This window comes from Camellia sinensis, chromosome 2 (assembly GCF_055761805.1).
Source record: "Camellia sinensis isolate YWXY chromosome 2, ASM5576180v1, whole genome shotgun sequence".
In the NCBI taxonomy this organism is placed as follows: Eukaryota; Viridiplantae; Streptophyta; class Magnoliopsida; order Ericales; family Theaceae; genus Camellia; species Camellia sinensis.
Window position 1 is genome coordinate 103,802,295 of NC_138962.1, and position 13,235 is coordinate 103,815,529.

General features: G+C 34.3%; 1 protein-coding gene across 3 annotated transcripts; it reads right to left on the bottom strand.

Moving 5' to 3' along the window:
* Nucleotides 1–795: 795 nt before the first annotated feature.
* Nucleotides 796–8,822, bottom strand: LOC145820243 (putative disease resistance RPP13-like protein 1). Of its 3 annotated transcripts, XM_082915333.1 has the most exons (5): nucleotides 4,324–8,822; nucleotides 3,342–3,425; nucleotides 1,596–1,770; nucleotides 1,326–1,515; nucleotides 796–1,171 (listed from the first exon to the last, which is right to left on the bottom strand). In XM_082915333.1, the coding sequence occupies exon 1, from the start codon at nucleotides 8,698–8,700 to the stop codon at nucleotides 4,339–4,341; it is 4,362 nt and encodes a 1,453-aa protein (XP_082771459.1). In that variant the 5' UTR covers nucleotides 8,701–8,822; the 3' UTR covers nucleotides 796–1,171; nucleotides 1,326–1,515; nucleotides 1,596–1,770; nucleotides 3,342–3,425; nucleotides 4,324–4,338. The 3 variants fall into 3 exon arrangements, with proteins under 3 accessions (XP_082771459.1, XP_082771458.1, XP_082771457.1); XM_082915332.1 differs by having other exon boundaries at nucleotides 1,326–1,770; XM_082915331.1 differs by lacking the exon at nucleotides 3,342–3,425 and having other exon boundaries at nucleotides 1,326–1,801.
* Between the last annotated feature and the right edge of the window lie 4,413 nt (nucleotides 8,823–13,235).

Below are 13,235 nucleotides of genomic sequence, written 5' to 3' on the forward strand. Positions count from 1 at the left end.
AAACTAATATGAAGAATAATGCAAGAGAGGACAAAAAAACAGGATGGAATTGAATTAATAAATTCTGGAAATGGGTTGCCTTTATATAGGCTGTTAGGAACCTGTTCGGAAAGGTCCAAACTAGTGCAACAATGGCAAAGGGTTGCCATTGAAAACTTTTCGTTTGAATCTGAACAGACACACATGTTCAGGAAGAAGAAGAAATAAAACTAGAGGGAATTTGAAAAAAATAATTAAAAAAATTCCTTGCAAAAAATATATACACAAATATCTTTTGACCCAACGCACAACCTTGACCCAACCCAGATCTGAGCCAGTGGGTATGGTGGTCACCAGTAGGGTTAGCTTTGTCTAGGTCCTCCCCCTCTACAAAACTTGGGTGCCCTTAGTGCCCAAGCCTTTCTAGGAACTTAGATTATGTAAATCCTTTCATCTTCCTTCTTGTTTCCTATGTGGGACAAGGGAATAACAACAAACGTAGAAACCCACCAACATGAGTCATTTCCAATGGCTCACTTTGGCGTCGATTTCTCATTCACCCGTAAATGGTTTTCACCAACCAAATACATAATATTTATCTTCACATAGCAATGAACAACTTTGCCTTTGGATCGACCAAAAATAATAAGTGGGTTCCACTTAATTTTGGCTCCAAATTTAGCAAAACCTCATGGCTATAAACCATTTTCCCAACAGAAAGATCTTTTTTTTTTTAACAAGAGTCGCCACCTTGAGCTATGTATTGTTATAACCTTGTAAGTAATCAGCCACATACCAAGCAAAAAAACCCAATCATTGTGATTGTTCCAAATACTCCAGCAAATGAAAAAAGAATAATCTCAAAGGCGATACATCCATCTTTTGGCTAAACTCCTAGATCAAGAATAGAAAATTTTAAGCAGGGCATGGTTAGAACAGAGTAAAGAGGGCTTAATGACCAAACTTCTGCAGCAAAAGGGAAATAACAGTCATTGAATTGAATTAATTTGCACCTCCTCAACTTTGATTGAACATGAAGGATATTCGAACATGTTTTCCATGCAAAGATTTTCACTTTATGCAGAAATTTCAGCAACCAAATCTTTTTTGAAAATGCCCTTTCAAAACTCCCAGCATCTGACCTGACTTGTGTTTCTCTGCTTCACAAAACCATCTCCAAATGATATGCCAACTAAACAGAAAAAAGGGCCATTTTTAGTAAAGCACCAAACCAGTATATCATAAGCAAGCCTTGGGCAAAGTGGGATTTTACATATCAACTCAACTTCAAAATCCAAACAAAAAAAGCACTGTTTGATGAAAACTTCATAAATGAGAGAGCAAACCTTAGCATCAGCATGCAAGAATTTTGTAACAGAAATAGGTTTGTAAGAGTAAGGCCTTGGAATCCATATATCTTTCCAAATCTTCATAGACCTTCCATTCCCAATATGCCAGTGCAGCGCAGCCTCCAAAAAATACTTTGCACTCCAAATACTCCTCTAAACAATGTCAATGGTTTACTCCTCAAGCTAGCTTTAGAAAATTTGAATTTGGATAGTAAGCAACTGCCAACCTTGCTTAGCTGAAAGAGCTTTATTAAAATCCCATCTTACCAAGCTAAATAGCCAAAAAGCAACTATGTACAATTTCTCTCTTCTTTGCTTCTTTCTTTCCTTTTCTGTGCTTTCTATTGCCTTTGATCATGTGGGAATTCTCAGATGTGCACTAGTATTTCTGCCTTCTTTGCCATCTATCTTGAGTCTTTCCATAACAAACCTCCATATTCTCCTGCAAAGTTGCAAGCATCCTCAAAAACTTACTGCAAGATATGGAAACAAATCCATAAGTTGATAAGATGTTCAAAGTAATATATGAACACAATTGTAGTGAAAATTAATTATATCCTAGAAGGCAAGCAAATTTGCTTAACAAAAAATAAATTGAAATTGCAACCAAGCTCAAGCTCTTTTAGAGGAAACCACAAGTAAAGGGCCAAATTTTATCATTTCATTAACTATCATTACTTGGAAGTCCTTTCATTTTTTTTAGAATTAAGCTATTTCATCCCATGTTATCTTCTGAGACCTTTTAAGAAGTCATTTCCTATTTTACCTGTTGGAGTAGCTAAGAAAAAGTTTGGTTTCAAAAGATAAGATTAAAAATTACAGACAACTAGAAATTGATACTGGCATGTTTTGTCGTAATACCATTTTTGAAAGCATTATACAGGTTCTTTTGTAATTTCAGAAACAGTATAAGATTTGGAAGCTGATATTCTACCTTACATTTTCAAGCCAAAACTGATCCCTTCATTGATGAATGACAAACTTATCCCTTTACTGGTGAATAACATTTAGGCAAATACAAACTATGAGCAATATCTTCCTAATGTGGCACCAAGCTTGAACAGCGTAATCGACTATTTTTTAAATAGCCTATGATCTAGTAGAATAAATATATCTAAAGCTAAGACTCTCATTCCAAACATTTTTTAATATTTCATGTTTTGGAGTTTGCCGGAAGATTTTTGAAGTGGCAAAGTAGCGAGGATTTCTCGCTAGTGTCTGCTAAGATACTTTAGTCTTTGGTCAACCCCATCCGGAAAAGAACCCGATTTTATCAAAGATTAGAGAACTATTTGTTACTATTAGATGAACTTCCCCTTATGTTTTCTTCTTATTGTTTTCCATATCACCCACTTCATGACAAGTCTAAACAAATCAACATGTAAATTTAAACAAACAAACACAAAAACTCTATACGGTATGCCAATTTCTAATAGTTTCCTATATTTTTTTGCATATTTTCCTTGGATTTGAATTCTAAATAATACTCCAAGTAGGGTAGATGGTTTCTCAACTCCCCTTTAATAAAGGAAGCCTAAATCCCTCCAGCTACTAGAACAGATTACCCACATGGATTTTGACAAGATTACGTGTGGCTTTGTAACTGTCAAATGTAATCAAGCATGCAAGCAGGATGGTTTAAAAATACAACTTGATATTAAAAAAAAAAAAATCCCTTCTTGCAAGGCATGGAAGTCTTAATGATCGAAAGTCTTGCATGACAATGTGCAATAGGGAGGCGTTTACAATTGCAGTCTCAGGAAAGGACTTTATTCTCAATTTTCTTCATATATCTCTTGCTCGTTTATTACTTATGAGAGCTTTCGCCATGACTAGACAATAGTATATGAATATATTCTGAAAAGAAATTTAAAAAAAAGAAACCCATGATAATTCTAAAACTCAAAAAATAGCGACCCATTGCATTCAAAATTGTAGCTCTCCCCAAAGCCAAGAAGCATTGAGTTAAATCAGAGCAGCCAAAGTCTTTTATCAAGCATAATTCTGGCATACCTTGAAAAGAGGCACAAGATCTCGCAATGCAGCTTAGACAGCAAGTATGAATACATCCTAGTTTGTTTCCACAACAACAAAGCCCTGGAGAGCAAAAGGGTGACAACAACAATAGTTAGTGGGATTCACTATTTAAACTGCCCACATAGGCTGTGTTTGGTTTAGTTTTGAAAGTAATTTTGAAACACAAGACTGAAAAGAGTTTTCAAAATTTGAAAATTTATTTGGTTGTATATTTTGAAATTAGTTTTGTAGGTTTGTAGTTTGGAATGATTTGAAATTTTTTTGTAGTTGAATAGATGGGTATGAGAGAAAAAGTGATTGATTGATGTGTAGGATGTGAGAGAATGAGAGAAGAGATAGAAAAAAGTGATTGAAAATAATTTTGAGAAAATTGTAAAACCAAACAAATAAGAAACCATCAAGAAACTCGCTCATTTCTAGGAATAAACTCGCTTTCAAGTGAGATCGAATCTCTCAAGCATACAAATCTTAAAGAAATAAAAGAAAAACAACTCAAACTTATTATTACTTTCTATTTACATAATATTTATTTATACTTAATAAAGATAATTTGTAATTGATACCAATCTCTAACAAAAATTCATATTTTAACAAATATATTACAACTAACTAAATAGAGGGGAAAAAAATTAGAATATAATTATATATTTAATAATTTAATATATAAAATATATACATGCTCCAATATAGGTATGACAAATTTTGTGTTTGCTTGTTTGTAAGTTGAAAAGTTGTTTGATAAAAATTTAAATATTAAACTAAAACAAATTATTTGATATGTATAAGATCAAATTTAAAATTTATTATTTTTTATTGTACCTTTTAATTTTTATATTGTGATAGTAGAGGATGCAAATATAATAAATCCTCATTTGTGATAAAAATCTGAAATTGGTAATGAGAATACAAATAAATAAATAAAAATGGTAGGACAGATTTTGTGTTTGTTTGTTTGTACCTTGCAGGTGGCTGCTTATTCGAAATCTACTCGAGGAATGTATTGGATGATGGGCCAATATTCTTTCCCCTTTTCACACTTCTGTTTCAGTATTGGATTACAATCTACGATCCATAGATGCAAAAGAGAGGGAGGGAATCCTTGTTCTGGAAAGGTCGCAAGCTCAGGGCAGTGCAAGATCCATAGATGCAAAAGAGAGGGAGGCAACCCTTCCTTTGGAAAGGACGTGAGCCTAGGGCAATACGAAATATTAAGTCTTTCAAGAGAGGTGAGGTTTTGAAACTCCTCATAAGAGAGTCTTTCCAGATTTGGGAAGCTCCAAATGGTCAAATCGATGAGAGAGGTGGGCAGGAACATCCCTTCTTCTGAAAAGGACACCGTATCTCCCCACGGCCAACCTCCGCCATCAAGTGTGAGTGTTGTAAGAGAAGAGAGTTTGTGCAAACCCCACTCTAATGGAGATGGAGGCGGAACTGGAAGTTGACCCACTCTCAAATTCCCGATTTCAAGTGAAGTGATGTTGGTGGGGAAACTCCCTTCCTTCACAAAGTAGGAGACCATTCCTGCTCTGCATTTATATAAACACAGCTTTTGAAGCGAACTGAGTTGGTTCATGTTGTTGTTGTTCTCATCATGACCGCCAAGTGACAGGGGCTCCAGATTATAACAATAGTTTATCTGCAATTCACTGAGATTCCTGATATTATTGGCTTCAGGTAAAGATTTGAGACTCCAACAAAATTTGATACAAATAGTTTCAAGAGATGGACAATCAATTTTGATCCCTTCCTCTGCAAAAAGTGACTCCAGATTTCTGCAACCCTCAATCCCAAGTTGTTTTAGTGTGGATGGTAGCCCACCTCTTGACAATAAATATGTGAGTGATGCACATTCAGAAACCTTCAACTCTTGCAGATTATTGAGTGTCATCAACTCGGGTAGGGACTCCAAAGCATCACACCCTGAAACCCCAAGTTCTCTCAGCATAGATGGCAAACCTTTCATTGGAAAAGAGATCAGACTTGCACAATTGCAGATTCTAAGCACCCCAAGAGATGTGTATGTGTGCAGATCTTGTGGCAGTTTCTTCAGCATTCCACACTCTTCAATTGTTAAATACTCGAGTCTCGTCATGCAAGGCAGCCCCTCATGTTGCTGCTTTTTCGAACCTTTTCCTTTTTTTTCTTGCTCTTCTTCAAACAAGCAAACGACTTTGGGGCAACAAGAAATCTTCAAATGGCAGAGGGCAGGGAGACATAGTTGTATTCTCACCTTATTCCGCCACAATGTTAAGAGTTCTTGGCAGTTACTAATGTCCAATTTCTCGAGTCGCGTCAAATCTTGAGTAAACCATGTCGGTAGGAACACCAGTTTTTCAACATGAGAAATACGCAAAGCAGTTATTGAAGTCAAATGCTTAGACATTTCATTAGCTAGTAACTCTTCATCAGTTGGGCTTGGATCGCAGAGGGAGTCGAGAACTGTAACATGGCTAATATCCAAGGTGAGGGAACCAAGTTCGATCGTGTTCTTGATCCCTAAGAGTGCTGGAAGGCTTGGGAGCATAACATAATTCATTGACAAGGACGCAAGTGATGGCTGAACGAGGCTCAAAACATCAATCAATAACTGCGGACAACGATCAATTTTGAGAGAATTGAGACAAGGAAGATCATTTGGTAATCTTCCAACAAGTTTGGGACAATTTATGATGGAAAGCTCACTGAGATGACTGAACGGCTGAACTCCCTCTGTTTCAAAAGCAGACCAATCCTCCCATTCTGTCATAAACTCAAAGCTCAGTCTCTCTAGAGAGGGGAAAGGTTTGGCACCACACTGCTGCCCATAGAACTCACAACCTAGGCGCTTTATTATACTCATTCCTTCAATGTAAAGGTCTTTAAGCACGGGTAGTTGTCCAAGTGGTGGCAAAGATGTGCAATATTTACTACCTTTTAATCGCATGAATACCATTTTAGAGAATGAAACATCTCCAACCCAGTTTGGAAATTTTGTACTACGATACCCACTGATGGTGAGTCGTTCCAAAAATTTGAAAGGCCTCATCACGTCAAGCACATCCCTCTCAAATATGTCATTCTGTGAACTATGAGAGTCATCCCAATCTAGTGATAACTCTTTTAACTCCTCCTTAGACATTAAATTGGCATCCACTGCATCCTGAACACCATCGACATTCTCCATTCTTGATATGTGTATTGCCCCTTGAATATGTGATAGGTTTTTCAACTCTCCTATTTTACGCCCACGATCTTTACCCACCATAAAATTTGACAATGTTTGGAGATTAGTTAATTTACCTATATGTAGTGACATCTCTTCTGATGATGGAATATGCACTCCAGTCATGTCAAAGTGGCGCAAGTTCACTAGCCTCCCCATGTTTAGAGGCAACTTCTCAAGTGCAAAACAAAATTTCAAAAACAAGACTTGTAAATTGTAGAGAGTTACCACCGAATCAGGTAACTTCCTAATTCGAGAAAGGGATACATCAAGGTACCGTAGATGCTTTAGATCTCCAACGGAATCTGGTAGTTCATCTATCCCAGAATAACACAAACGCAACTCACGTAAGCACTTTAGCATTGGCAACAAATCATGAATCAAGTACCTTGTTGTGCAGTTGAATGCACGCGGCGAAAACCTTAAGAAGGTTCGTAAGCATCTGGCATCATCGAAAGCTTTGAATTTTCTAATTCCTTCATATTCACTACCAACAAAAGATGAATGTCGAGCTTTGTCTGAAATCTTGTTCTGCTTGCCACCCTCTAAATTATTCTCCAACCTAAAACAGATGTCCCCTACAACTGCTTGAGCCAAATCATTGATGAGGTCATGCATTATGAATAGCAATTTATTATGCCTTGACAATTGGAATAATGACCTAGACACCAATTCGTGAAAATACCTGCAGCCTACATCTTCTATTTGTTCTCCACCTTCTGGGTGTTCAATTAAACCTTCTGCCATCCATAACAAGACTAATTCATCCTTCCCAAATTCGTAATCCTTTGGGATAATTGCACAATAACCAAAGCACCTCTTCAAATGGGAAGGGAGATGATGATAGCTCAATTTCAGTGCTGGGAGAATGCCACTTTCCTCATATGGTTTATCCCATATATTGTTAGTTAGTACCATTTTCCATTCATGCTCATTTTGTTTACATTGTAATAAGCCACCGAGGGCCCTTGCTGCCAGTGGCAAGCCTCCGCACTTGGCAACAATTTGCCTGCCAATTGATTCCAATTCTGGATGTTCACTAGTATTTATATTCTTGAATGCATGACGGGAAAATATTAACCAGCAAACATCAGGTGATAAGCTTGGCAAATTGTGATATTTAATCGTCATCACCTTTTCCGCAACAGCTGCGATTCGTGTTGTCACAATGATTTTACTTCCATGTGCTCCAGCTCGCAATGGAGATTGTAGTGAACTCCACTCTTCATCTCTATGGTTCCACACATCATCTAAAACAAGCAAAAACTTTTTTTCTGCCAGCATGACCTCAAGTTTACTTTGAAGGTCAGTTAACTTTGTCAAATCGCATGACTGGAGAGTGAATGACTCCAGAATTGCCTTTGTTATTGTCTTAACATCAAACTCCTCAGATACACAAACCCACGCTTTTAGATCGAAATGGTTTTTGACACCATCATCATCATAAATGAGTTGAGCCAGAGTAGTCTTGCCAATCCCACCCATGCCGGTGATGGGAATGACATCGACTTTGTTTTGAGTTGGTGTATCTCTAAGAAGCAATTCAACAATCCGTTTTTTATCTTCATCTCTGCCACAAACAAAAGGATCATCCAGCAAATATGTGGTTTCTCGTCTCGGCCACGCATTTGTAGGCTTATGAGTCCCCCCAATAGCCTTTTTGACCAAACCAAGTTCCTTAATTCTTGTAGTAACATCTTGTAACTGACCATTGATCTTCTTTATCTTGGACCGAATTGCAAAATTGAATGAAATCGCAGTTGGAGTAAAACCAGTGCAACAAGTAGGAAGGAGGAATCGTCGTACCTTACCACTTGTGCTGGCCTCACCAACATCAGTATCTGCCATGATCAGCTTTTTGCGTAGAACTTCAGTGCCAAACTCGTCCAACACATCGTCCGCATCGTAAGCCAAATGCTGGAGCTCTTTCAGCCACTTATTGACAGCCTTGTCGGATATCTGCTTGTCCTCTGCATCAGCAAGAACATCATTTATATCTTCAAATGACTTCTTCAGCTTCTTGATGGAAGTGTCGACACCCCCTTGACGTGCCAAGTCGATTAAATCAGAGGACAACAGCTTGTTAATCACAGCTTTTAGCAAGGGAGAGACGAAGATTCCCACCACTTCCATGTCTACTCGTCTTTGCTGCAAAAGATCCCAGGAAGGAATGTATGAAACAGAGCAATATTAGAGAGAGAGAGAGAGAGGAAATTCAGAGCCGGCCCTGATTGAATAAAGAATATGATTTTGGATGCTTCTCTCTGTTCTCTACTTTTGAAATCATAATCATAGAGAAAAAAATAATGGCCTCTCATTGTCAATGGCCCATTTTGCAACATTTTTACTCATTTCCTTTCCTTTTACTTGAGTGGCAGCTAGCTAGTAGGACTTTAAAAGAACAGCAATGCTAGGTGGCCACAAATTCTGTGGCTCAAATGGCTTAAAACATCTAAAACGATCGTTTTGGGTGCAAAATGATCGTTTTGGGTGCAAAACGACGTCGTTTTGACAGTTTCGGGCCATTTGAGCCACATAATTTGTGGCCACCAAACATTTTCCTTAAAAGAAAATTTTGATAGAAAATAAAAACAGTTGTTAGAAAAACTAACTCCATGACTGTAATTGTTATTGCTAAATTATAATGGGAAAATTATGGATGAGTGATAGTTTCATAAAATTATTATAAATTTATGGAAAAAATAATATTTTTAATTATTAATATTTATAAAATTTACTGTTTATTTGTAATTATTTTTCAAAATCATCCTGAATTGAAATTTTCCCAATTATAATAACTTCGTTAGAACATCTCTAATCCACCTTCTATATCTTTATATATGAAGGATTTATTCCTCCAACCCGTTCTCTAAAACCATTTCCATGTTATAAAATACAAATAACTTTTAACATGTATATTTAACTTTTATAAAGTTGATATCATTAAAAAGAGCAAAACTATATCTTTAAAACGAGTTTAATATTAAATACAGGAAATATCATTTTATCTCCTAAATTATACCTCGATAATCAATTTAACCCTTGTACTTCTTATAATTTCAAATTTGAAATATGTTTTAGAGCTCTAAAATAGCATTAATTTGTCTTTTTCCTTGTTCTGTTTTGTCTTTTTCCTTTTTTTATTTTATTTTTTATTTTTCATGCATTGCCAGCTCACTAGAGCTGCTTTTAGAGCAACTCTATTAGAGCTCTCTATCAGCTCTGTTTCAAATTTACACCTAAACTATTCAATTTTGGATCAATTTCACCTTTGCTGTCAGTTGTCGTCTATAATTAGACGACTTTTGCTGCTGTCTTCATTCGAGATGTCATTTTACCCCAAACCGTCAATTAGACCCCAAACTTGAGATAGTCTGGAGGGCAAAATAAAATTTCAGTGCCACGTTAGCAACTTCCATTTGATTATAAAAGGCAGTTAAAGAAAGGGGTAAAATTGATCCAAAATCAAATAATTTAGGTATAAAATTGAAATTATAAGAAATATAGGGGTTAAATTGATCATCATTGTATAATGTGGGGATAAAATGAAATTTCCTCTATTAAATATATTGAACAAAAATTTGAAAATTAAATATTTATTACTGAACAAAAATTATTCACTTTTAAGAGAAATATTTTGGAGAGAATATTTAGAGAAGAAAATGAAGATTTGTGGTTGGAGTTTGAGTGAATAGTGGGATATTCAATATTCACTTTTTGAATAAAAAATCCTCTAGTAGAGAGCATCTACGTATATGAAGGATTTTTACCTCCAATCCATCCTTTAAAACCATCTTCATTTGAGAAAAGGATGGATTGATTCTCCAAGTATACAGATAGTGAGAAATATAGGAATATCTCCATAACGTTATATATTTTCTAAAAAACCAATTTTGTCCTCAAAACCTTTCCTTTCAACCTCTTCTCCCAATCATTTTCTATTTTTTTGTATTTTTGGTTATATGTCATAAAATACAAATAATTTTTAATATGTACATTTAATTTTTTATAAAGTTGATATCGTTAAAAAGAGTGAAATCAAACAAAAATTTTAATTAAAAATTTATTAATGACCAAAAATTATTCACTTTTTGAGAAAAAAAATTTGGGGAAAATCTTTAGAGAAGAAAATGAAGATTTATAGTTGGAGTTTGAGTGAACAGTGAGATACTCTACATTCACTTTTTAAATAATTTTTTTTTAAATTTTTTTATTTCCATCTTCTAATTGAGAGTATTGGGTTGGAGATGCTCAAATCAAGTTCAGAAGAAAAGAGTTGTCAATATATGGCATTGCTAAATTTAGCACAAAATTTAATAAAATGCCAAATTTTAATAGGAGTTCTTCTTTCATAATGTGGCCACAAATAATATTTTGATTTAAAAGTTTGTGAAAAAAATAATATTTATGATGAAAATGACAATTGTGCCAATATCGGGATACCATATGAATATGAATATGAATATGATAATTAATGTCTTTGCTGCGACAAATGGAACAAGAAATGTAAGAAACTCCGTAGAAACCAAACAATACTTGTAAACACGTTTAACTCTTGTATTTTTATTTTAATTTTATTTTAAACTAAATAATTTAATCTTACACTTTAAGCCTAGTGTTGATTTGGTCTTTCATTTCAAGTTAAAGGTTAAAATTGATAATTTTCAAATAGTTGTCAATTTCTTGGAGTGTTTAGACAGAAAAAATTAATAGAAATTTAGACGGAATGACTAAATTGAAATTGAACTTAAAGTGTAGAGATTAAATTATTCAAACTAAAATAATAGGAACCAAAGTAAAATTTGAATCAAGTTAGAGGGGGTAAAAAGTGTAATTTGCCGTTTTTTTTTTCTTCTATTTTTTTTCAAATGCAGCAATAAGATCCCTTCCAGTCCAGATTTTGGACTAAAGGTGTTGTTTGGACCTGTGCAGCTCATTACGGGTTCCGTTTCGATAGTTCAAACCATTCATTTTGTCAAGTACTTCGTGAATTTCTTCCATAAAAAAAATTAGGTTGATACGATAGCTGTGTTTTTAAAAATAAATAATATATTTTTTAGTGACAAACACCATAAATTAAATAAGATACAATTATTGGCTTGATCCTTTTTTTTTTGGATGAAATACACGACATACCTGACAAAATGAACTGTTCGGATCATCGAAACGGAAGCCATAATAGGCCACACGAGCCCAAACAACGTCCTCCAATCCAAAATCTGCACTAGAGGGGATCCTCCTTCACAAATATATGGGTCTCATCAATGATGGACCCAGGAGCAATCGCCCCCTTACGAGTTCACTCACTCATATATTAGTATTGGCTATTAATTATTTTAAAATTATACGGATTTATCCTCTTTACGTTTTAAGAAAGATTAATTAGTTGCACAATCCATACATTCTATATCTATATATATGAAACATAATGCAAAAAGTATAAAATTAATAATTTGGGTAAAAAGATGACCTCCTAAAAAAAAATGGTTTTGTTTCTCACAACTAGTATTGATAAAATGTGTTAAAATTGCTACCTTTTTGTAATTCAAGAGAAATATATAAAAAAATACTTATTTATATATGTTTTTGCATATTATTTGTTACTTTTTTTTGGTTGATAGAAATTTACGTTTTAGTCAATAATATTTTTTTCAATTTTGGTTAGAACATATTCAACCCGTTGTTAGAATTCTAGATTCATCCCTATTAATATATTTTTAATACTAATATTATTGATTACTTTATTAATGCTGAAAGATAATGGAAGAACTAAATTGTGAATTTCAATTTTGTCATATTTTTTAGGCAGCCTTTAACTTTTAAGAAAAAAAGTAATTCTTTTTCAAAAAGGAAAAGAAAAAGAGTAAATTAGTGATAAATCTAATCTAAAGATGATATAAGGCATTAGATTCAGTGGACGTTTTTTATTGGTGAGATCCTTTGTGAAATAGTTTGGTGAGAAGTTTTTTCATTGTTTTGGAAGAAAATTTTATTTTCAATTTTATCCCTTAATTTATTTGTTGACTTTTTTATCAGTTTATTTTCGTTGACTATCTGTTCAAATTTATATCTATCTGTTCAAATTATTTTCTATTTGTTCAAATCTTTTGTCTATATGTTAAAATTATTTTCTATCTGTTTAAATTTTTTAACTATTTGTTCAATTTTTTTCCCTTATCTGTTCAAATATATGTCCAATTTTATTATTTGCTCAATTTTTTCTCTTATCTATTAAATTCACTAATCTTTTTTTTTTTTATTTGTTTGAATTTTGACTCCTATCCATTCGAATTTATATGTATCTTTTAAACATATCTGTTCAATTGCAATATGTTTCTCAACAACAACAACAACAACAATAAAGAAAAAAGAAAAAAGAACACAAAGGACAATCCCTATATGTTGAAATTGAATATCTCTCTCTACAAACCCATTTATGGGTCTCTCTCTTGCCAACACTAGTTCTCTACTTGCTACCAAAACACCAGCACAGAGGTTGAGTCTACACTCTTTCTCTCTAAAACACCCATTCTCTATCTCTCTCATCTTTTATGGCAGTGTGAGTGGGATTGCAGTTTATTGTGCCTGGTAGTCTTCCTCGACAAAGCCCAAGCTTCAACAGGTCATGGCATATACATTGCTTTTGTGCATATATATATAAACCATGA